This window comes from Periplaneta americana, chromosome 1 (assembly GCF_040183065.1).
Source record: "Periplaneta americana isolate PAMFEO1 chromosome 1, P.americana_PAMFEO1_priV1, whole genome shotgun sequence".
Lineage (NCBI taxonomy): Eukaryota > Metazoa > Arthropoda > Insecta > Blattodea > Blattidae > Periplaneta > Periplaneta americana.
This window is the reverse complement of record NC_091117.1, coordinates 76,741,366-76,766,256: the sequence shown is the minus strand read 5'-3', so window position 1 is coordinate 76,766,256 and position 24,891 is coordinate 76,741,366. Positions and strand designations below refer to the sequence as shown.

The window sequence follows — 24,891 nt, the reverse complement described above, 5'->3', positions numbered from 1 at the left end:
GCAGCTCTTCCTGCACTCTTTGCATGATTAATGAATTATAAAGTAAACTGAACTAGTAGTACACAATATTTTCATCATTTAATACGGTTATCTCTTTTTCAGCATGCAGCTCTTATCATATCCCGATTATCTGAGAAATATCGCTTTGAGAGCATTTGGCAAGTACGTTTCTGATTTACTGGACCTTCTATCGTCCATAGGGAGTGAAGTCCACGAAAAGCATTTTGTCCAAGATGTTTGTAGACGACTACAAGAAATGATAACCACAGTTCCTCCTTCCCTTGCTAATGAAATCACAGCTCGCCTCCTGAAATGTGTGGAACAATCTTATCGTGAAGCAATTTGGGAAGACTACAGCAATACATTTGAGAAACTTGCGCCACATTTTCTGAGCGCCATTTTCCATCCGTCAGTAACAAGATTGGAGTATTTTGAAGAGAATTCTCATCCTGAAATAACAGATGTTTATAAATTGCGCATACCTGATATAATACATCACATATTGGATAAAATAAACTCTGTCAAAATACTGAAATTGGGAAGTACGTTGCTTTCTACAACGAAGCTTTTAGATGTTATTTTTGCATTAGATGGGTTAGAAGAATTTTCGTCTCAGTGGTGTAAAGATGAAGTTTTGGAAGTGCTTTCCAAGACCTGTAAAAGACTGAAAGTTTTAAATGTGAGTAAATCTATGGATATTACAGATAATTGTGTTGATTCTATCTTGAAGTTTCGTAACTTGGAAGTGCTGCATGTCGATTGCGAAGGTATTTCCGAAGTTGGACTAGAAAGAATTTTAAACGAATTGCCTTCTGTTGAATACCATTATAATGACAATTTTTCATCACATGTTTTAAGAAGTTTCGAATGTAACAAGCTTACGCAACCTCTTTTAAGTGTACTCGTTCAGAGGTTTCCAAATCTGACAACACTATCGTTATCAAAATCCAGTGTTTTTTGTTTGGCTCCATTGAAAGATATGAATAATTTAACGCATCTTACTCTGAACTTCTTTCGCCTAAGCCATATAAATCATTTACTTCGGGATATCAAAGGAAAGCTTTTGCATTTAGAACTTGGTTTAGTTGGTATAAATGAATTGGCACTAATTGCAGAGACATGCCCCTCGTTGAAGTGTCTTCATCTTAAATTTTCTCCGCGATCCTCTACTGGCATTCCAACGGGACTGAGTGTCTCAGAATACAAAAAGAGATATCCACTCCCATCTTTTGGCTGTGTTGAATGTCTGTCTCTTGAAGTGGACGACGCATTCTTGACGGAATATATTCTATCCCGTTATGAAAACGTGAAATACGTATGCATTTCCAACGGCGGGAGTAAATTTTTACTTGAGAATATTCTCCGCCAGAAGAGGCTGAAACATCTCAGCCTTCTCCTATGGAGGAGAAAGTCTTTGGGAGCTACTCTGGTAGAGCTGGATGGAAAGTATGGAATAGTTACTGAAGTTGATTTCACAACGGAGAAGACGACCTTATACTCAGTAAAGCTTTGATATTTTACCAGATGCGTACGTGATAGTTCTATAATCTCATTATTTTTATATTTATACAGAGTGGATGGTAACCTCTGCACCAAAATTTAAGAGATGGTTCTGTATGTTAAATACAGGCCTGCAGAACTCGTAAGTAGGGGAATTATGACTCCACTTCTATTGAGGATGATCGACTTCCGCGTAGAGTTGTTTACATTCTTTTCCCGTGCAAGTTCCATCAGTGGCGGCACTGTAATTTTCAAAAAGGATTGTAATAAATTCATTGTATTTATAATGCATTATCTCATTTAAAGGTTTACAGTGATGCTAGATTTCCTGTCGGTAGGTTCTTTGAGATTTCTTTGCACCTAGCCTGCTTTAGATTTTCGAAAACTTTCCTCCTATCATCACCTACGGAAACATAAATTTATAGCATTTAAGTAATGAACCTTGAAAGTCACTATTAATTTCAATTCAAAATGAAAACGAGTGACGTCCTTAATTTAGCAGTGTATAAATAAATAATCAATATAAGTACAGTTCGTAATAATGAACTTACCCGAAAATTTGTGCATTCCGTAATTCTTAATATGACCTTTGTTGAAATGTGGTTAAATATTGAAATGACGAGTAGAAATAAATTGGATGGGACACAGTAAACAAGCAATTATTTCATCTTCAACAACAAAATAATCATATTCTCATTTCCCTTGGAAGTAGTATTTGTTCACGGGATTAGATTTTGCGATGTTCCAGTTCTCTTTAAACTGCAGTACGCGTATTGTGTATTTATTATTTATTTATTTACTTATTTATTTGGCTGGAGTGCGTTACAATGTTGAATGACAGCATTGACGTCCGGTCATATAGCTATCACTCACTTATCAACGTACAATTTATTGTAAAACAAGTTAAGATCGGTAATGCAAGTTTTATAAGAACAGGAATTAAAAATTTATTAATGCACGAAAAATTATAATAAATTCTGCAAATAAAGTAATTGGTTTATTGCCTGCATGCAACATTTCGGACTTATTCCATTTTAGTAGAATACAGAGCGCGGAAAGAAAAATCGGAGACTGTACTTAACTTACTTTACACAAAAAGTGGACTTAATTGGCTTTACTAGTAATAGGACGATTATATACATAGGTAGACCTTCTTACATTATATGCACACATACGTTTTAAAATTTATTTTACATGTCTTTTAACTTACTTATTTTCCTCATTCATTTTTCTCTTACTTTCTAAAGGTATGTTCCTAAGGATTTTATTATCTGTTCATTTGTAATTCTTTATAGCGTATTGCATACCTGCCGCCGCGAGAATGAATGTTGATGCAGCCGAACGTAACTAGAATGCTATGACCGCACTGGTAGAAAAGGTGGGTGGGGTAGAAATGATAGTAAGGCAGTCGCTCTGAGGAGTTACAGTTCTGCAGGTCTGGTTAAATATAACAAAACTTTTATTACACTTTTCCTTCGATGAAGCACCGTTAAGCAGGAAAAAAAAAAAATAGTTTTGCCCAATGTTTACAGCGCTCTTTTGCGGTAATGGCCCGAGAGAAATGGCTGATTGCTGTACAAGCAGATAGGTAAAATAATCTGAACAGTTAATGTCTTGCAAATTAAACCGTTTAACCATGAATTTAAACCGAATAATAGAGAAAATCGTTTAAATAAATCTTGCAACGCAGCGCACGTCGCGTATTACTGAGTACAGCAGAGGGGGAGGGGAAGGTAAGGAGTGCAGGCCGCGCCTTGCTTAGAGTTATTGCAGCAGCTGTGATGTTACTAAATGCTTCATAGAAACATAACTATTTCCTCTAAAACGGTAAATGTTAAAGAAAAAACTTGTTTAAATTTTTCAAATTTCTCCGCATGATCTGTTACCGGTTTAATTTTGGTGCAGAGGTTACCATCCAGCCTGTATATCCTAGTTATGTCCTCGCGTCAAATATCTGACATCCGAGTTGCTACCCGCCCAAAAATTAAGACATCCGAGTTTCGTCTCTTCTTTAAATTACCTTCCCACATAACACACTTAGAACTGGGCTCCAACTGTCATACCTATCGGAATAAGTACCGTATTAGTGTGTTAGATATGTGTGATTTCTGTAAAACTTCATGTTAGATATTTGTGTGACATGACTATGATACACTCCAGCCTGCTAATTTGGCTTTGTCTGAATTGGGTAATTTGTAGTAACACAAGTTTCTCTTTTTCGGCGGGAAGTAAGGAAATAAGGGAAAGAAAAGATAGATATTCCTCGCTCGTTTAAGGTTTAACAATTATAATAGCCTATGTTTGTGTTAACATTGGATTCGCAACACGGATATCAACAAAATGCTCCTATATTGGGTCCTTACGCAATTAGTGTGCTGCCGGCTCGAATGTATTATATTATTTAATGGAAAAAAAAAAAGATGCAAGTCAAAATCAGTTACGCTATTTTGATTTTCGATTATTTTTATTGCTTGATTGAAGCACGGCAATAATACAAGGAGAACAAGAGGAACACAAGGAGATAACGGGGGAAGTTGGGGTTGTATTTTTATGCTCGACCATGCCGAAATGTAGTAATTATACACCTGGTAGCAGCCCTTTAATGGACCTCATTAAAGTACACCTATTCATTAAAGTTCAGGTGTTCCACCAATCAGAAAACACCATTGTAGCAATATGAAAGCGCAAGTATCGATTATTCCCGGATATGCAATCGAAAAACAACTAGCGAAACGTCACGGAGGCTGGAAATCCAATACTGTCGCAGAAGGTTATGTTCTGTTACTATAATACTTAGCGTTAATTGTAAATAATATTCAAATAAATTCAATTTGTCATCTCGTTTTTCAATGTCTAAATCAATTTCAAGGTTATATCAAGATTAATGTTTATTTTACTCTCTAGATTATATCAAGGTCAATGACATTTCTTTCTCGGAAAAAATCAATACTTCCGCGTCTGCGCACATCTCACAATTTACGAGATATTGCACAAGGTCAGTTCCGCTTCCCAGTCAGATAAGAATAACATGAATACTTATTATTTCAAGTTAGAAATATGGTCGAGCATAAAAAGTCGTATGAAACGTGCCTATAATGGTAATTAAGACGCTCGTATGAAAATTATGAAACTCGCTTGCGCTCGTTTCATAAACAAACTCGCGTCTTAATTATTACCATTATAGGCTCGTTGCATAATGTACTATTACGTGACGATCAATTCCTAAGTTATCCCGCATACATAGTGAGGAGAAAGACATAGATCTATGTAAAAATATAAATACTGTATAACAAAAATAGGAGAAAAATGTTGTTTTTTCAGTTTCCCGATTAAAATTGTTTTGTGACTTGCATGACTTTAGCTCTCATACTCACACACAGATACAGAAAGACACACAGATACACACTGACACAGAGACAGAGACAGACACACACACAGGCACAGACACACATAGATATACACACAGATATATAGATGTGAAGTTCGCGTAATTAAAAACGAAAAGCACTCAAGCCAACCCTTGAAAGTAAAAGCTAAATATACTTTTGTTTTACAAAAGAGAGTCCTAGAAATAATGACAGGTGTGCATAAAAGGACATCATGTAAAATTACTGTTTTCCAAAATTTAGAAATATTTACATTACCTTCTAAGTACATTCTTTTTCAGATCATATGTTATGTTAAAAATCAAAATACATTCAGTACTGATCAAAACATTAATAATTTTAATACAAAACGCAGATCAGATCTTCATCTTCCCTCTGTCTTAAATGTTTAAAAAAGAGGTTCACTATTCGTATATTACAGTCTTCAGTGCACTGCCTAATTTACCTTAAAGCTTTGAAGAGTCAAGTGAAAAGTATTAAATTTCTCCGTATTCATACCTTCTGCTTCACTGATGAATTGTTTATGTTTGTAAATTGAATTATTATGCTTGCTATGTATCGTATATTTTCATATATTTTTTACCTGTTCTGCATCTCAAAGCTACAATACTGGTGTAATATCTGTAGAATAAAATAAGTGAAATGAAAAATAAAATGACATAAACTCAAATGGAATTTATTTTCTTAAGTAATGAAGAGAGGCTATAATATGTAAGTACACTACAGTGGTATAGTTTCTTTTACTCAGTTTACGGAAACTAAAGATTTGCTATCCTTCAATAAAGAAGGTAAAGAAAACTTGTTACGGATCTTAACGTTAAATTAAGTACATTTTTAAAACAGAACACAGTTCAGAATAAGATTAAAAGTATTACGTTCATTGATAAAAGAAAAAGCGAATACAAGTAGGTAGATTCAATCGTGTGCTTAGAAACGTTCTAACAGTGCCGTCTTCATAAGTGAAGATCAATATTGTTGTTGTTTAGTCAACTGTTCGAAGATAGGTTTGAACCTCATAGGTGACACCAATAAGGCATGGCTCATGCGGCAACTAAGTCGGGAAATAATAGGGTGGGTGACCAGTTCCTTTCCTGACAACTCGCGTGTGTGTGTGTGTTTTTTGTGTTGTGTTGTGTGTGTGTGTGTGTGTGTGTGTGTGTGTGTGTGTGTGTACGTGTGTACGTGTGTGGTGTCTCCCATGATCTGGTTACAAGTGTAGGCCTATAAGTGGTGTAAAATGACAACTTAAAGCAGCGATGGACGTTTGAGTGCATTTGCCCTCCGTGCGCACGGGGAATTCCAAGTGAGAGCGCTGCAGCGCGCTAGCAGCTATAACAGATCTTACGCAGCTTTTAAATGAGCTAAATTTAGGACTTCGGGGAAAAGAAATCCTTAATACACAATTTGCAGATAGAATTGCAGCTTTTAAGGAGAAATTGCTGTTATGGATACGTCAAATGCAAAAGGGCGAAATATATCATTTCCCATCCTTATCTAAGAGCATAGAATTTTGAACAATGAAAATTTCGAAATGTACGCATGTATTCTATCCGGTCTATTAGAGGAATTTACATCAAGGTTCCACGATTTAGATTGCCTGGAAATGGATTTGCGTATTTTTACTACATGTTCTGATTCCAACTGATTATTGATAACGTCCCCCCTTCATTATAGTGTGAATTGATTGACCTGCAATGTGATCGAGAGATGCGAGCGAAATATGATTCAAGGTCGAGTCTTATGCAGTTTTATGACGGATTCCCAAGAGGACGCTTTCCTAATCTGCATAAGCTGTGTGAGAAAGTTTTGTGTTTATTTGGTTCCACTTATAGATGTGAACAGTTATTTTCTATTACGAAAATAAACAAATCTCAAACGAGCTTTTAACGGCAGTTCTTCGCATAGCTTGTGCTAATACAGTTTCTCCAAATCTTGAGAAATTGAGTAATATGAATTAATGTGCAGCAGACATGTTTTGTTTTGTGTTTAAGGAAGTGTTTCATTACTTTGTGTTCTTATTTAATTTGGTATAATAACATTTTCTTTTGAAACATACAGTACGTACCGAAACTTGAATAAACCGGTTTTCGTGCACTCTATAAGCACACTTCTCTCGTATTACACCGTGCAAGCACAGAGTGCATAATTCTGCCCAACCCTGACTTAAAGAATAAGTCTAATTCATCCCATCATAGGGTTACCATCCATCCGGCGAAAGGAGGACATGTCCTCTTTTTTAATCATTTTATTCTGTCCGGCAGGCATTTAAAAATAAATTGAAATGTCCGGCATTTCGCATTTCAATTTCTCTGTCTCAAGTCTCAATGGTAGTGTTGAGAGAGTATTTTCTCTAATATCTGCTCAATGGACAAAAGGACGAAATCGCATACTAACAGAGACAGTCAGATGTATCATCGCGGTGAAATATAATTTCAAGGACATGTCCTGTGAAAAATTCCATAGATATTTACTACAAGATAGAAATTTGTCTCTTCAGGCTCTTCTGCACAAAGTACAGATGTAATACTGATCCAGCAACTAGTGAGAAAACTGACTAAGGTGAGCCATTATTTTTATCTTTAATTTTGTTCATACCAATTTTTAAAACGTCCTCCTTTTTTCGGCAATATCCTCTTATTTTAGATTCCATGTCCTCCTATAGAATTTATTCTGATGTTAACCCTATTCCTTCATAGTGTTCTGCCCAAGGGCAGGTCTTTCACTTCAAACCCAGATTTCTCCAATCTTTCCTATTTTCTGCCTTCCTCTTTGTCTCCGAATATGATCCATATATCTTAATGTCGTCTGTCATTTGATATCTTCTTCTGCCCCGAGCTCTTCTCCAGTTCACCATTCTTTCCAGTGCATCCTTATGCAGGTAGTTTTTCTAAGCCAGCCTAAGAATGAAACATTACAATAATTCGTAAGATTCTTCTTCCATACTACGTATAGGGTTATACTAAAGTACTTAACACAGATGAAATGTATATGATTTCTAAAAAAAACTTAGCGTTTAAGAACTAAACAGCTATGGAATGCGTGAAGAACGGAATTTAGTTATTTCATGATGAAACAAATGCTTCCACTTTATGATGCAACAGATTAAGCTTTAAAGTATAAACAGAAGTGTGTTACCTATTTGGCTTGTTTATTACACTTTTTTCCAAGTAAACATAACATGATGCAAAAAATGATGATGATGATGATGATAATAATGTCTTTATTAAACACAAATTCTCAAAATGAGAACGATTGTGGAATATTGATAGAATGTTATTGATAATGATAAGGGAAAACGAGAGAATCCTGAGAAAAGCCCCTCGTGCCCACTTTGTCTACGACAAATACCTTCATGATCCAGGCAAGACTCGAACCCAGATCGCCACAGTCTAATAATAATAATAATAATAATAATAATAATAATAATAATAATAATAATAAAGGAATAACGTATGAAACAAATTTTCTTCCTCTAGGATGACGGATTCCTATAACCTAAATGTCCTAAATGATATTGTAACATAATACTGTGTAGTTGAAGATCAGTAAACATTTTCCCTGTCTCAGGTAGAAACACCATTGTCACTGGGTACTTTGTTATGGTCCGGTGAACATTGACCCTACATTATAGTAAATAGTATGCCTAATGTCTTGCAGCGAACGTAACTAAAACCAGGACGGCTAAAACTAAGGGTACGTACAAGACGAAGCCTGGTTGGTAATTGGTAGCCTCACTGGTTACCTAGTCGGAAGGAATGCCCGAACAGTAAATCAAGTTCTTAGATTTCAAAAAGACATATGACTCGGTTAAGAGAGAAGTTTTATATAATATCCTTAATTAAATTTCGTATTTCCAAAAAACTAGTTCGATTAATTAGGAAAGTCCAGGATAACACAGAGGGTTTGGAATTTAATGGGTTACATCAGCTGCTTTATGCAGATGACGTGAATATGTTAAGATAAAATCCACGAACTATTAGGAAAAATACGGGAATTTTATGTGATGCAAGTAAAGAGGTAGGTTTGAAATAAATCCCGAAAAAACAAAGTATATGATTATGTCTGGTGATCAGAACATAGTTCTAAATGGAACTATAAAAATTGGAAATTTATCGTTTGAAAAGATGGAAAAATTCAAATATCTTGGAGCAACAATAATAAATATAAATGACACTCGGGAAGAAATTAAATTCAGAATAAATATGGGAAATGCCTATTATTATTCGATTGAGAAGTTTTTTTGTCATGCACTCTGCTCTTAAAAAACTGAAAGAATTTATAAAACATTGTTATATTACCGGTTGTTCTGTATGGTTGTGAAACTTGGACTCTCACTTTGAGAGAGGAACAGAGGTTAAGGGTGTTTGAGAATAAAGTGCTTAGAAAAATATTTGAGGCTAAGAGGGATGAAGTTATAGGAGAATGGAGAAAGTCGCAGAACTGCACGCATTGTTTTATTCACCTGACATAATTAGGAACATTAAATCCAGACGTTTGAAATGTGCAGGGCATGTAGCGCGTATGGGCGAATCCAGAAATGCATATAGAATGTTAGTTGGAAGGCCGGAGGAAAAAGACCTTTGGGAGGCAGAGTCATAGATGGGAGGGGTAAAATTAAAATGGTTTTGAGTGAGATTGGATATGACGGTAGGGACTGGATTAATCTTGCTCAAGATAGGGACCGATGGCGGGCTTACGTAAGAGCGGCAATGAACCTCCGGGTTCTCTAAAAGCCATTTGTAAGAAAGTAAGTAACAAATAAAACAAAGCGCATGGATTCGGCTAGTGTAAAATTAATATTGAAAAGTGAATCAACTATCGAAAAGCATAAAGTTCTTTGTGTTATTTCAGTGGCTGTAAATTCACTGGCGAAGTCTATCTTCTCATTCCTCTCTATAGAAATGCAATGAAGCTTTTTACTATGGAGCAAGCATTTCCTTTTTTTTTTTTTTTTTTTTTTTTTCTAATTATTTATGTTATTATTTTGCTTCTGTTTTTAGATTACGTTTGGGCTTACTAGTTTGGTTTGTATTGCCTTATTTTACTGGTTTAATTTCTTTTGAACGAGATTTATTATTATTATTTTTATTTTACTCTTTCTCCCGACGGGGCCAGGAAGTGTAATAGACTGCGAAATCGCAGTGCAAGTGGACTCGTCCTATATTATTATTATTATTATTATTATTATTATTATTATTATTATTATTATTATTATTATTATTATTATTATTATCATCATCATTATTTCCGGGCGTTATAAAATTTTCCGTGCTTGTCCCACACTACCTGTCTTGTCTTCCGAAAGTAGAGCTAAATGGCCGAAGATGGTATCTCCGGCCATTTAGCTCTACTTTCCGCACAGTTGGCTAGTCTGTAGCGAGAGAGAAATATAATGTAACAATTAAGCATACAAATCGTTGTAGCTAGAACGTTTCCTTTGCATTGTGCACATTCGTTCAATAAAATAGTTTAAGCGAACTTGAATAATACGAATTTCATGAATGCAATGGGACAATTTATTCCCGGTCGTGGAGAAAATAGTGTAGCTACACACCACGGGATCGAAACACAATTTTTCCCAATGTATAATAATTATACATTTACTTAAAAACTGTGAAAAAAAAAAAACAAAATTAATTAACTTACTGTCAAACTGTTAAAAACTGGTTACAAAGAAAAAAAATGTTTTTGAGCAATATACTGTATATTTTCCGTATCGAAACTAATTTTCATGAATTTCGCAACATTTTGGATTTTGAAGTTCTCCCCCCCCCCCCGCCGGGTGGGACGCTTTTTGAAGGACTAAAACTCGGAACGTATTGAAAACTGGTAGAGGGGCAGAGAAGACCTGACGGCCTTATCTCTACCAGGTTAAATGAATACTAAATAGTAATACTAAAACTTTTACTGTAATCAGTATCAATGCTTCATATTATAATAAAACATTTGACTTTATCTATAGCAATTTATTTACACATTTTATACCTCCGTGTAACACACAGAAATGAGGATTGCACACTTAGAATTATTGTCTGCTTTGCAGAATGCCCACCACCAAATTAAAAATGCTGGCGTGGTCAATGTCGCTGACATTCCACAAATAGCTTTTCTGAATCAATGCTTCGTTCTTGTTCCTGCCTTCCTAACGGATTTCTACTTTCAACCATTTTCCCCTTCATTGTCAATCGGAATTCTATTAAGCTTTTCCTGGTATTCCTATTATTGCCTACCCAGGTCTCCTACTGAATGGAACCAAGTGCACAGTTCCACAACTGCGTAACAGAAACGTTGCGATTAGGAATAACGGTGACAATAAGTTACAGTTATTATTTTCACTAACTTGGGATTATGGTTAAGTTAACTTTTTTGGTTGAAATAAATAAATATGATGAGATTGTGTATGAAAATTGGTAGGCCTATGTTTAAAACACTGTCCTTCTGCTATATGAAAAACAAAATTACGATTAAGAAAAAATTATTTGTTTTTTTTTTTGTTTATTTTATTTATTTAGTTTTTTTTTTTTTTTCAAAGTTCAAAATGTTGGCAGTTCACTGTGCAGTGATGAAGCGTTTTCCTCATAACTCAAAAACTTGTTAACTTTTTCATGTTCTCTCGCTTTTATTTTATTGCTGAAACTCATTTTTACAATATCATGCTCTTTCAATTACATTCCTTAATAAATCATATTTTTTTATTTTTTGTAATACTACGTTTCATGGAGTATTTAGATCGAACTGAATACACTTACCGTATTGAAATCTTCATGAAAACGGGGATTCAGTTCGATCTGAGTATCAAGGTCGATACGAGATACACCTAAAAAGTGGGATCGATTGTATTCAGTTCGAATTGAATTCCATGAAAACGGGTATCGTATTCAATTCGATCTCAATACACTAAGCGCGGGATCGATCGTCATTAGTTTGATGTGTCAGCTGTTTAATCAACAGCGAGGAGAGCCCTTTAAGCCAAGCAACAACGCGGTTCGATCACCTGAACCATCCGTCGTGGTAAATAGTCACTGAAGATGGAGAAGCATCCCCGAAACATGTTTATTACTAATTTCTTTAATAATTATATTATATTTATTAGTGTTCATATAACTGTAATATATAATCTTTAATGTTTCTTACAACATTGTCTATAGCTAATGCCTACAGAGTGACCAACACGCTAATATGTCGATGACATGTTAACCAATATAACTACTTTCGGAACTTCAGCTTCCGTACTCAGATTATTTTCAATACGTATCGAAAATTGCATGAAAACAGGGATCGTATTCAGATCGAACTGAATACTACATGAAAACATAATAAATATATTGTAGGTACAGGTTTCAAAGTACAAAACAATATTTATCTGGCTAACTTCCAAATAAATATTGTTTTGTACTTGTATATCACGTTTCTCTCGCATCTTTCTGAAGGGCTCGTGGCAATAATATGTCGTGCCAAATTATTAACTTAATGACGTAATAGTAGTTCTGTCTCAGAGATTTCCCAAGCTGTTTATTATTGATTGTAAACCACAAATTCCAAAAGATGGCATCACATGCACAAAATACATTAAATTTCAATGTTTGTTAATTGATTACAAAGGCGTAAAATTTATTGATATTTAAATTCATATTTATTTTGTGACTTAGCATATTAGCGCTCCAAGCCCACCATTTGACATACAATATACATTTTCGGAGATTATATACATATTTATCACTGGACTTTAGCGTTTTCAACAAGTTTTTTTTTTTCATTTAATTTTTTTGTACCAGGCATTTCTGATGAACGTCTCTTTTTAGATGTTAAGAAATATCATATTCACCACTGAATTCGCTGTCACAAACCTTACACATGCCAAAATATTAGTTTTTTCCAATGTCCAAACCTACATTGTTAAGAAAATTAATTTAAATTTAATGTAATTATTTAGACCTGGAAGAAAATAGTTACTACGTAATGAGCAAATTATACACGTGATGTTAATTTTCTGAAGGAGGGACTTTTTGCGTCCCGCCTCCAATCGAAGTGGGGACTCGGGATTTTTATATGAAAATCGGGACATGTCTCGCCAAATCGGGACTTCTGGCAATCCTGTGTCCAGGGGTAGTCCTTTCACTGCAAACCTAGCATTTCACCATTTCTTCCAGTGCATCCTTCAGTAGGCAGTTTCTTCTTACCCAGTAACCTAGCCAGTTACCTTTTCTCTTCCTGATCAGTTTCAGTATTATTATACTGCATATGTAACTGTGGTTGGACATTCCTCAATACAGTTAATACAACTCACTAACGGAGATCACAATGCAAAGTGCCGACCAATTTTGTGCATCCGGTTTAATGCAAACAATTAATAAGGAAAACCCGCGTTTTATGTCCTTAGCCAGGAATAAAGGAAACAACTAACCGGGAAACTCGCTTCCCCTGAAAAAATAAAAAAGCAGCCTCATGACTGGTTACAAGAAGCCTTATGTTTGATTCGTTCTGTAAAATAAAATATTTGATCCATAACTGGTATGTAAACTGGTCTTTCTTTCACCGTCGTTAGGAACCTAAACAATGGCTTTGTTCACAGTAGTGACAATTTTTTTAATTCACATTGTGAATTAAAATGTTTAAATTACTCTGTCCATGACAATCAACACATTGGCAACAATAAAATTTGTGCATCCATTCATTAAATGTAAAACTTCTTCACAAACAGCACATTACAAAGAAAAGTAGTACAATTTAAAATTAAATTAAATTTAGAGTCCACAACTGTGGTGTAACAGCGCGTTTGGCCGCGAAACCAGGTGGCCCGAGTTCGATTCCTGGTCGGCGCAAATTACCTGGTTGAGGTTTTTCCGGGTTTTTCCCCAACCCAATATGAGCAAATGCTGGGTAACTTTCAGTGCTGTACCCCGCACACATTTCACCGGCATTATCACCTTCATCTCATTCAGACGCTAAATAACCTAAGGTGTTGATAGAGCGTCGTAAAACAACCTATTAAAATAAAAAAAAAATGAAATTTAGGTACCAGTAATGGATAAAACATACAGCACACAAGATTAAACCGATTTTTCTCTCTCTTATACTGTAAATAATAATAATAATAATAATAATAATAATAATAATAATAATAATAATAATAATAATAATAATAATAATAATTATCATCATCATCATCATCATCATCATCATCATCATCATCATCAGAAGCACATGGCTATATTAGGCAAAGTTAGGTCTACCTTCAAGCTTGATATAAAACAGAGTACTTAATATATTAACTCATGTATTTACATACTATAATTTCATACCTACGCATCGAGGGAAAATGGAAGTATTCATTGTGATTTCTCGAGAAAAATGTGGTTCGCTAGCATAAATTGGCAATGTGTTCTCAGATACAGTGTACAAAGCTTATGTCGGATCATGTAAGTTAAATGTAGCTTCGCGTATTAACAGTAGGCTCGCATTATTCTTTCACTATTAGGTTTACACTCAAATTTTGTAAAACTCATACTTCTGCATACACCCGTGAAAACTTCAAAGCGCTACATACAGAGTAATTCACGAGGATTTACCGTCACGTAAGGAGCTTATTTCCGAAGACATTCTGAGCAAAAAATGCCATATAAACATATGTCGTAATCTCAATATTTTCAGAGTTACACTAATTTGAAGTTGTTAGTAAAATACCTTAAGAGTACAAAATATTACAAATAGAGAATGAACATTCAGAAGTATAATTTCTTTAATTGGCTTGTGTTCTGAAGCTAAAAATGTGTTATTAATTGCTTTGTACAGATTTTGTTTTTCAATTTTATCTAAAAATTACATCATTCTTACGCAATTGTCACAAAAATTGTTACAAATCATACAACTTTAGGAACTTTATTTTTTACATTTAATTATGCATCCTAATATACAGTCTTGAAGAATATACAAGAGCGGCGTGATTTGTAACAATTGTTGTGATAAATGCGTAAGAAAATGTAATTTTGAAGTTAAAAATCGGGGGGAAAATTCTGTACGAAGCAACTATGGAATTCACAACACATTTTTAGCTTCAGAATACTAGCAAATTAAAGAAATAATACTCATGAATAGTTCATTCTTTATCTGTAATATTCTTTTACCCTTAAAACTCGAGAATAGTCGTAGTTTACAAACAATTTCAAATTAGTGTAGCTCTGAAAATATTGAGACTGGGACAAATGTTTATATGACATTTTTTGCTCAGAAAGTCTTCGGAAATAAGCTCCGTAAGTGACATCAGACTTAAGATATACAGGGTGTTGAAAAAGTATCCGATATTTTAGGAGGTGGTAGTATCCATCAAAACAAAAAAATGATGTCAAATAAACATGGGTTCTACAACACATACTTTCTGAGATCTGAACACTTGTTCATAGGAGGTGCTCAATGTGACGTCCATTCATGGCAATGCATTCCTCTGCCCTTCGGCATAAGGAATCACGCACTCTTTGAAAGTGACCTGGTTGTTCTTGATAACCAAAAGTCTAGGAGATTTAGGTTTGGGGAACGAACAGGCCAAGATATGGGGCCTCCCCGATCAATCCAGCGGTCCTGAAGTGTCAGCGTAAGATATTCACGCACATTTCGGAGAAAATGCTGGTGTGCCATCATGCATGAACCACATCTGTAGTCTTTGCTGACATGGCACATACTTCAACAAGGTAAAAAAGTCCTGATAACGAGCCCCAGTTAATCTCTGTGGTAGCACGTATGGCCCTTAATCTATTGCCAAGAACGCCTGCCCATACGTTGATTGAGATCGGTGCTGATGCCTTATTTCTTCAACTGCATGGGGATTTTCATAAGCCCAAACTTGCTGATTACGAAAATTCATAACACCATCTCTGCAGAACCCATCTCATATCTGCAACCAGACTTTTGTTTTCAGTATTCCTTGCGTCGTACCATTATTCCATCAACTACGGTATGATTATCTGGTAGTCTCCTGTATTGTAGGACAGAAAAATGCATTGCCATAAATGGACGTCACATTGAGCACCTCCTATGAACAAGTGTTCAGATCTCAGAAAGTATATGTTATAGGATCCATATTTATTAGACATGTTTTCTTGTTTTGATGCATAATATCACCTCCTAAAATATTGGATACTTATTTTTAACACCCTGTATACAAACAATTGTTATTCCTCTGACTCATACTGTCAAGTAATATGTACTGCCTGAAATGAATGTACATATCAGCCAGAACCTTAATCAGAGGTAGTATTATAGTTTGTTTAACAGTTAATTGAAATTGTAATTGAAAATATTTGCATTTTTAAATACATGTGTTCAACATTATTTATTACAACATTGTGTGAAGATTAATTTGTAAGAGAATCTCTGATGTCGTGTATCGGGCTAGCGGTGCAGAATAAGCGCTTGTTCGAATCCTCATGGGAGAAGAAATTTTCTCATTAAATCCTCGACCATTGCATGGGACCGGCGCCCACCCAGCATCATGATGAATTTGTGGAGCTACAATGAGTAGCGAAATCCGGTTTCGTAAGCCAGTTATACAAGACATAGAGTGATCATCATATTGACCACACGTTACCCCGTACTAGTAGGTTGATCGTTCACCTCTACTAATACATGTGAACGTGAGACCAGCAGTCCGCTGGGTTTTCTTAGCCGTCCCTGGGCTATCGTCCCACGGATATATTATTTTTTTCTGTTAAAATTGTCCAATAAAATTTCTCTCGTTTTGTGAAAGAAATGTGGCAACTCCGTTGATAGTGGTTGAAGATCGGAGACAAAGGATTTATAATCCGCATAATGTGTTGAATTGAACCTTTCCCCCCAACTACAATAGTTCTTAACTACCCCCGAAGAGGACGTCGTTAAATGGTCGGGCAATGTACAGACCTGCATTGCCTGTCCAGTGTATTCTGTGGTCAGTTGATCAGATGTACTTACCGTGAAAAGTTCTGCAATGGAGGCCAACGTCGTTGCCGGAGGGGTTGGAAAAATAAATCTTCAGTCAATTGAGAGGTTAGTGATGTACTTTATTATTTATGTTAATGTTTGGCTGTGTTGTCGCAATTAATTTCTGTTGTTTGAGGTGTATGTGATTGTTTCGGATTGATATTTCTCACTGGGAGTGAAGACGGAACTAGCCATGCTGCCCGAACTCTTCATATTATTTTAATGGACAGAAAGATAGTTTGGTCTTGAATCCTCTGTTGTTTTGTTGTGAGATATTTGGTCTTTGGTTAGAGATAATTTAACTTTCTTCGGTCAATCTTTATTTTACAAGTATAATAGCAACAAATGATAATTTTTGTTGTCTTCGTTTCTCGTTAAATTTACATTATTAAAATGTGTGCGTGTTCACAGGCGCAAAAGCGACATAAGCGAACGACATACTTTTTTTTTCTAGCTGCTTATCTGTCTCGCTAAAGATATGCCCTTTTTTGCTCAATATTTAAATAAAATGTGCAGATATAACAATTAAAAAAGATTCTTATATAATATTATCTTCCATTCTCTACAGTAAATCGAGAAATATGAGATTTTAAAATATTGATTTTATTTGTTTAGAAATAAATTCAGTTTATCGAAAATCTTAACGGATGATAATGATGATGATAATAATAATGATGATAATAATAATAATAATAATAATAATAATAATAATAATAATAGGCCATCAACGTAGCTCAGTCAATAGCGCGTTTGCGTGGTGATCAGAAAGTGCGTTCCGCCGTGGGATCGATTTCCTCTTGGGCTGATTTCTTGATTTGTTTTTTTTTCCGAAGTTTTCCCCGACCATAAGGCCAAAAAAAGGCACAAAATTTAAATGGTTACATTCCAGTAGCTAATAATTTCACTTGAAAGTTTATTTCACAGGCAAATCTCACAGTCCTTGTAGACCGGGGAAGTACTGTAATATTTAATTTTTTTACCATTTATTAAACACTTTTTTTTTATTTTTTCTAAGGCAGTGCAAAAGCGATCATTTATGCCGAACTAAGCATTATGGTCTTACGTATTCAGCAAGCCAAGCCGTTTGTTGTGCTATCATCATTTGTTTTTTTCCGTTTTGAGTTCTCATTTTGAGAATATTGGGTAGCTTAACGAACGAAGACAAGATTTTCATTAAGCATTTGCACCAATATGATAATTTATCTGCCTCTCAAATTGTAAGGAACTACGCTCAGCGAGAATGGTCTGTTCCAAGTGTACAATGATTAATAGCAAGATACGGACATGATATCCCTCTTGAGAGATTATTGCGTGAAAAATCGCATTTCTCAGATTCTCTGATGGTTTCCGATGGAGTTTAAAACGAGATCTTAATTTTATGGACCGTTTTGTATGGAGTCAACTACAAAAAGCAGTTTACTATAGAACAAGAATTCGTAATACTGAACATTTAAGACAACGCCTTCTTGAATGTTGGGACCGGCTTGATCAAAGACATATCCAGTACTATTGTACAATGGAGAAGACGCCTACAAATGGTTGTGCGGACAATGGGCGGTCACATAGAGCATCATTTTAATTTTGATTATTTGAAAGCTCATTAATTATTAAAGAGCAGATTTGTCTGCGTTTGTCAAATGCGCATCATCATGCTTACGAAAAGACACTTTTCAGTGCCAATAATTTATTTTGTGTGCACAAGGTTGAAATTTTGAAGTAAGAGGGAAAGGAAGGAATCCGTATTCTGAAATTTATCCCATTAATTTATAATGAATACACTGTTGGAAAGAGTAGACTTTAAAGATGAGCAGAACTTTTGAATAAATTTCAGAACACGGATTCCTACCTTTTTCCCCTCTTACTTAAAAATTCCAACCTTATGCACGGAAAATAAATTATTGGCACTGAAAAGTGTCTTTTCGTAAGCATGATGATGCGCATTCGACAAACGAAGACAAATCTGCTCTTTTTAGTATTTCAAGATATAACTGTCAGTGAGGAATCCGTATTCTGAAATTTTCCCAATAACCTGGTAATAGTCACTCACCTAGCTTTTTCCTCAATAAATAAATATAAAGTGTTTAATTAGGGCCTACGCGTCTTATACGCCGCTCTTACACGCAACCAGCATGCTATGAATTCGTTCGTACTGTACGTACCGGTATACGATCACCAGACTGCATAGCTCCTGACTTTCAAATAATGTCGGTAACCTTGTGTATTTGAGAGGAGGTTGCAGTAGTGGTACTATGAGTTCATATTACTGTCTTCTGATGAACCATGTGGAAGTGTGTTATGAAAAGAAGTGGTTGTATACTGTAGTATGTTTCGAAGGGAAAAAAAGTGATAGGCATTCAATTTAATTTGGAAGCGTCTATAAGACTTACCTATTATTATTATTATTATTATTATTATTATTATTATTAGGGTCTATTATTATTATTATTATTATTATTATTATTATTATTATTATTATTATTATTATTATGTTTGTGCGCGGTCCTAATTTGGGTATTTGAGATTATTTGCTTTTATTTTCACTATTTTAGTTTCTAAAAGTGAGATCTATTAACCCAATAATAGCAGGGGCATATTTTGCGGGCTACCGGCGGTAGCCCAAGGAAATTACAAGAGAAAAAGTTTATAATATAACATAATGTAATAATTTTGTATTATTAGTTTTACCATAGTAATTAAAATTAAAGTAATTGTTAGATATATTTTGTGTAATAATAGGGTCAGCGGTAGCCCAAACCCTTTAACCAGTATACGCCACTGATGCATAGTTTTCCGCCTAAGGGAAGGTCTTTCACTGCAAACCCATCTTTCTCCAATCTTTCATATTTTCTGTCTTCCTCTTTGTCTCCTCATATGATCCATATACCTTAATTTCGTCTATCATCTGATATCTTCTTCTGCCTCGAACTCTTCTCCCGTTCACAATTCCTTTCAGTGCATCCTTCAGTAAGCAGTTTCTTCTCAGCCAGTGACTCAACCAATTCCTTTTCCTCTTCCTGAATTAAGGTAATCCTGTATTATAGCGTCCCAAATTATCTGTAGTTCTCGACAGTAAAAATGCAATAAGTGATCCAAAAGGCATTGTCGCTACAGTTAACTGTAGTGTATGTAGTATTCAGTTTATGAAAGTAGTAAGCCGAAAAGCAGAACGTTTAGCGTAGAAGATGAGAGGTTATTGGATGCTGCGGCAATTTTACAAGATAATGGAGTTTGTCGACTTTCGGGCGAGAGTTTCAAGATGTGGAATTCACTATGAGATGGTTGGCCCGCAGACGTCTGGTAAGAAATAGAGTGCAGTGTTCTATTTGTGATCAACCTTGCACTATTGTTAATTACGGGAAAGGGATGGATGGTAAGAGGTGGAACTACAGGTCTGCGGCACAGAAAAAAGTATCCGAGAAGGTTCTTCCTTTTTTCGTAGCCACATATCACTAAAACAAATTATTTTTATCGTGTTTTGTAAACAATTTCTTAACAATTTGCGAATAAAATCGTTTGTTCCCACACAGTTTGCAGTGGTAGTGTGTTATGTAGTGCTTCCTGGGTGATATGTCGCCTAGGTAATTTGAGACGTTAAAATGCAGGATTACCAATATCAATATATAGGTGCGGTTGTAATGTATGACTTATTATATAGGTATGGATAGTGCATCTGACAGTGGAAACAGTGATGAACTTGTGAATCTCGATGACACACACACACACACACACACACACACACCTTCATCAACAAGTGACTATGAAATGTCATCTCCAGTTATGACACAGAATCACTTTAACCGATGATTTAATCAATAAATATATAAAAATTAAAGATCACTTAGAAACACTGACCAGAAAAAAATGAACTAACAAACATATATTATCATATAAGAAAAATTAAGATGCACACTGGTTTTGTATATAAGGCAGTAGATTTTTTGAAAAAGCCTCCTAAACATCATGTGTTGTAAACTATAAAAAAAGAAATGATGGATGCATTTTAAACTTCGCGCCAACGAGAACTTCCGGTGCATGATTATAATCTAAAATAGTGGGCATTGATATTCGCAAAAAAAAAAAAAAACACACACACACATTTAATCCCTTGCTGTCTCCCAAGTATTCATTTATCGATTTAAGAAAATTCGTCATATCATCACAAGCAAAATTACTAAATTTATTTCTCGTCAAGAAATTGAAAATGAATCCGAACTTATTGACAAAGCCAATAATTCGTAAAAGATGTTAACAAAATCACTGATGAAAAGCATTACAGTTTCGATAGTATGTTTAACTCAGATAAATCTCGCTTTCAATATCAAATGACTTCTGGCGGGACACTCTCTCATCAAGGTGAAAAAAAAACACGCTTTGCAGTAATCCAATCCATAGCATCTACAACATATTCTTATGCTATCCAAATTCGTATGTCCTCTGCTGGTGCGTTAGGTTCACGATTTTTTTATATATATTTTCAAGAGCCGAAGAGCGAATTTGATCCTAGAGTAAAGCGGGAAATCCTTTTTAATACTGGAGTAGGTGCTGCTAGATCAGGGATGCGCAACCGCAGTTGGAAGAGGGAAGGGTGGGTTTACCTCTTTCCACCAGCTGCGACGTTCTGTTCTGATCGTGTACTCTGTGTTTACAAACACGGGTTATGTCTGCTGAGTTTCAGTGGTGACTTGAATCCATCATGATATTCTTTAACGAAATTTAATGCAAGTATCTCAATATGAACGCTGAACATTGTACTAGTACATTTCGTGCCGTTCGTACTTCACATTTCTCTTAGTGATTTTCCTGGCAACTCCTAGTATTAACAAGTTTATATTTGGCACAAATGATGACGTATGAAGTCTTAAAAGGTATACGAAGTGATCGTCGCATATCTTATTTCGATACTAGTTGTTAGGCCTAATGTAATTCATTTTTAGAAAAGATTTGCTTGCAAATGTGGGCAGGGCGTAGTTGCGCCCCACGGTCAGGTAAGATGCAGCAGATAAAAAAGGGTCCCTGTTTTGTGGGCATAGTTGCGCCCCGTTCCCATCAGGTAGAGGAAAGAAGCATGGCATAGTTGCGTCCCGATGAAATAGGTAGAGAAAAAGACATTAGGGGAACTCGAGCCTCGTAATCAACCAATCTTATTGATTTCTTATTCGATTTAATATTATCGATACCGTTAAAGTGAACACCATGAAGTTGGCAGTACTTTATTAACTGACATATTCAAATGAGTGAGTCGTTGGAATATGGAGCCTTAGCAATCTTGACATTTTATTGGTGATTTTCACACAGTCTGTGGCGTATAGTAAGGTTAATTTAAAATGAATTTTAAGTTTAGTGGAAAGGGTAAAGAGTTAATAATTCACAATGGTTCTAAGTTTCGATTTGCGAATCCCTGAACCGTAGGGTTAAGATATCGGTGTACAAAAAAAAAATACAGTTCATTGTGTATGATCGATAAAAAGTGTTATTTTAAATAGCAATCATACGCTACCTGATTTCAGTGCAGCTACATCTATAATATTTTTAAGTATGCCTAATTTATTTGTTTTATGACAATCACTTTCGTGTGTACTATGCCCATCGGGGCGCAACTATGCCATGTCCATTCTGCTACCTGACTTCTTCGGGGCGCAACTATGCCATACCGGCAAATGTATGTAGAGCCGAAGATTGCCATTACTAGAGACCGAATTTTAAAGGGAAAATTTTTCATCAAAAAAGGACAAAAAAGGAAAAGTTATAGCCGAAAAAAGGACTTGAAAAAGGACTATATTACTCCACAAAACACAATTCAGCACATTCATGGATATAGGCTACATGACACACACAATCTTACATTTATCTTTTCGCAACATAAGGAAAGTTTGTATTTGATATAGTCAAAAAAATGACTTCAAAAAGGACTATATTGCTCCCTCAAAAGGGTGCTATTTTAATTGAAAACACACTTCAGCACATTCATGGATATACATAGCACACACACAACATACGGAAAGTGTTGTATTTTATCACATTCAACTTTTCAGTATGTTTCAATATGATTCTGTCTCTTTGAATGCAGAATGTCTTTATAAACAGAAAATGACCGCTCAACATTAACTGAATTTCAGAGGTGAAAATTTTCTTTTTATCCTGAACTCTAAATCAGCACACTTTATTAGTTTTTCAATGTGTAGAATCAGAAGAAGAATGATATTTATTTTCGCTTGCTCAGGAAGTTATAGGCCTATCGGAAAAATATAGGAAAATTATCCGTTCTCTTTGACACAAAACATATTGCAATTCCCATGATTCCTGGAATAATATCTGGACGTCTTTGGATAAGCCATTGCAAATTACAATAACTCACAAGGCCGCCGCCACTGCGTATGAACTAATTGAATAGTAAGGGACGGACAGCTGGCAAGTCCTTTTCCCTCAAGTCAAGGAGGTGCGGGTGCTCATAGCTCAAATATTACCAACACGTACGAGTTACGTTTGAACTTGGCTGGTTTACGCGTTTGTAGTGTAAAATTCTTTATTAAAAAAACAATAATGGTGAATAAATTTTCGCAGAGATGTGGTGGTGGTGGTGGTGGTGGTGGTGGTACAGTAGTTATTGATAAATACGATCTCTACTGCATGGGAAAGGAAAGAAGAATTTAAAATATTCTAATTAATTCTCTCAAGCAATAACCCATCCTAGCAGTAAGGTATTGTTTCACTATGGCAATATGTTTTATCCTTGATGTGCAATTTTGGATTAATGCCTGCGTTATACCTATTCAGTATTTTTTTTTTTTTTGTAAAATTTTAATAATCTCCTCTAGTATCTTCACTGATTGAATCGCTATCATATCTCTTCGGAGTAATAGTGTTGTTAATCAAGAATGTAGCCTGTTCACGGCATAGCAGGTTAATCTGCCTTAAGTTCATTTATTAATACGTAGTAAGACATAGTTTTATTATGTGAAATATATCTAATCGGTAAACATGACAAAGTTCCTGTTTATATTATGCGTGCTTATCAATCACAGTTTCCGAATTGTAGATGTACTACGGACTATTAAGTACTTGTATATTTCCACATTGGTGTCTTCGCTGTGTTGTCTCTCTGCTTGTGTAATCATTGTATGTAAGCATGGAGTATTCATTCATAATAATATAAGAACAGTACGTAATGTATTACATGATTCAATTTACTATTTTCTAAATATGTAGACCTGTCTTTTAATATGAACTTATGACAAATTTTAGTGGAAATGATGATGTAATGCAAGGATGTAGCCCAGCGTTTCTCAAACTTTTTTGAAGTGAGGACCACTTTTTTAAGTCAGAACAGTTCCGCGGACCACCTTACTCTTGTTCCCTTCGAAAGCAAATTTATAATTTTTGTAGCATATTTATACTTATATTTTAAAATAGAATTAATTAATTATAATACTTTTGTAATTAAATTTTTTTGTAGTCAGTCACAAGTAACTTATAACAAATTCTGTGCATTGTTGATTAATCGCTTGCTTGCTAGCAGTTAGGCCTAGTTGTTTGTAATCCTTCTTATGTGATACACGCTAGTAGTTGTCCATGTCTCTGTTAAATAGTGCCCATTATAAATAATGGAAAACTGGCTTCGATCCGGATCTTTGAAAAGAAAGGAACATGATGATACCTTCATTTTAGGCAGTGCTAATAGTTCAGAAGCTGTTTGTGGAGAAATATATTAATTATAGTGCCATTAAAAATATAGGCCTATCTAGTCCTAGTGGTAGCTGTTCAAAGAAAAAATATTATCGTAAATATGACAAGAGTTATTTGGAACTTGGATTTAACTGATGTGGCAATGAGACTGAACCAAAACCTCGGTTCTTTGTTTGTTACGAAGTGCTTGCAAACGAGTGTATGAAACCCGCAAAATTGAAACGGCACTTAGAAACGAATTACGCAAGTGTAGAAAGTAAACCTATCGGATTTTAAAATAGGCGTAGTCTAAAATTTCTTATATCGTCACCTGGAAAACAAATAAAAAAAATTAATGGAGAAACATGTCCGATTTTTAACAAGTAAAGAT

The 24,891-nt window shown here is 35.1% G+C and overlaps 1 protein-coding gene across 3 annotated transcripts in view; it reads left to right on the top strand.

Annotated features, from left to right (window-relative positions):
• The window catches only part of LOC138696817 (uncharacterized), a 52,341-nt gene that overhangs the window by 14,705 nt on the left and 12,745 nt on the right, over positions 1-24,891 (top strand). The window contains exon 2 of one of the 3 annotated variants that reach the window (XM_069822254.1): positions 103-679. The exons of 1 other annotated variant lie outside the window; for it this stretch is intronic. Coding sequence is in view for 1 of the 2 variants with exons in the window: in XM_069822246.1 (XP_069678347.1) it covers positions 16,846-16,904 (59 nt within the window). In the remaining variant the exon portion in view is untranslated. Of the gene's footprint in view, positions 1-102; positions 680-16,799; positions 16,905-24,891 lie in introns of those variants that run through there. One more of the 3 variants, XM_069822246.1, reaches the window with a different exon arrangement.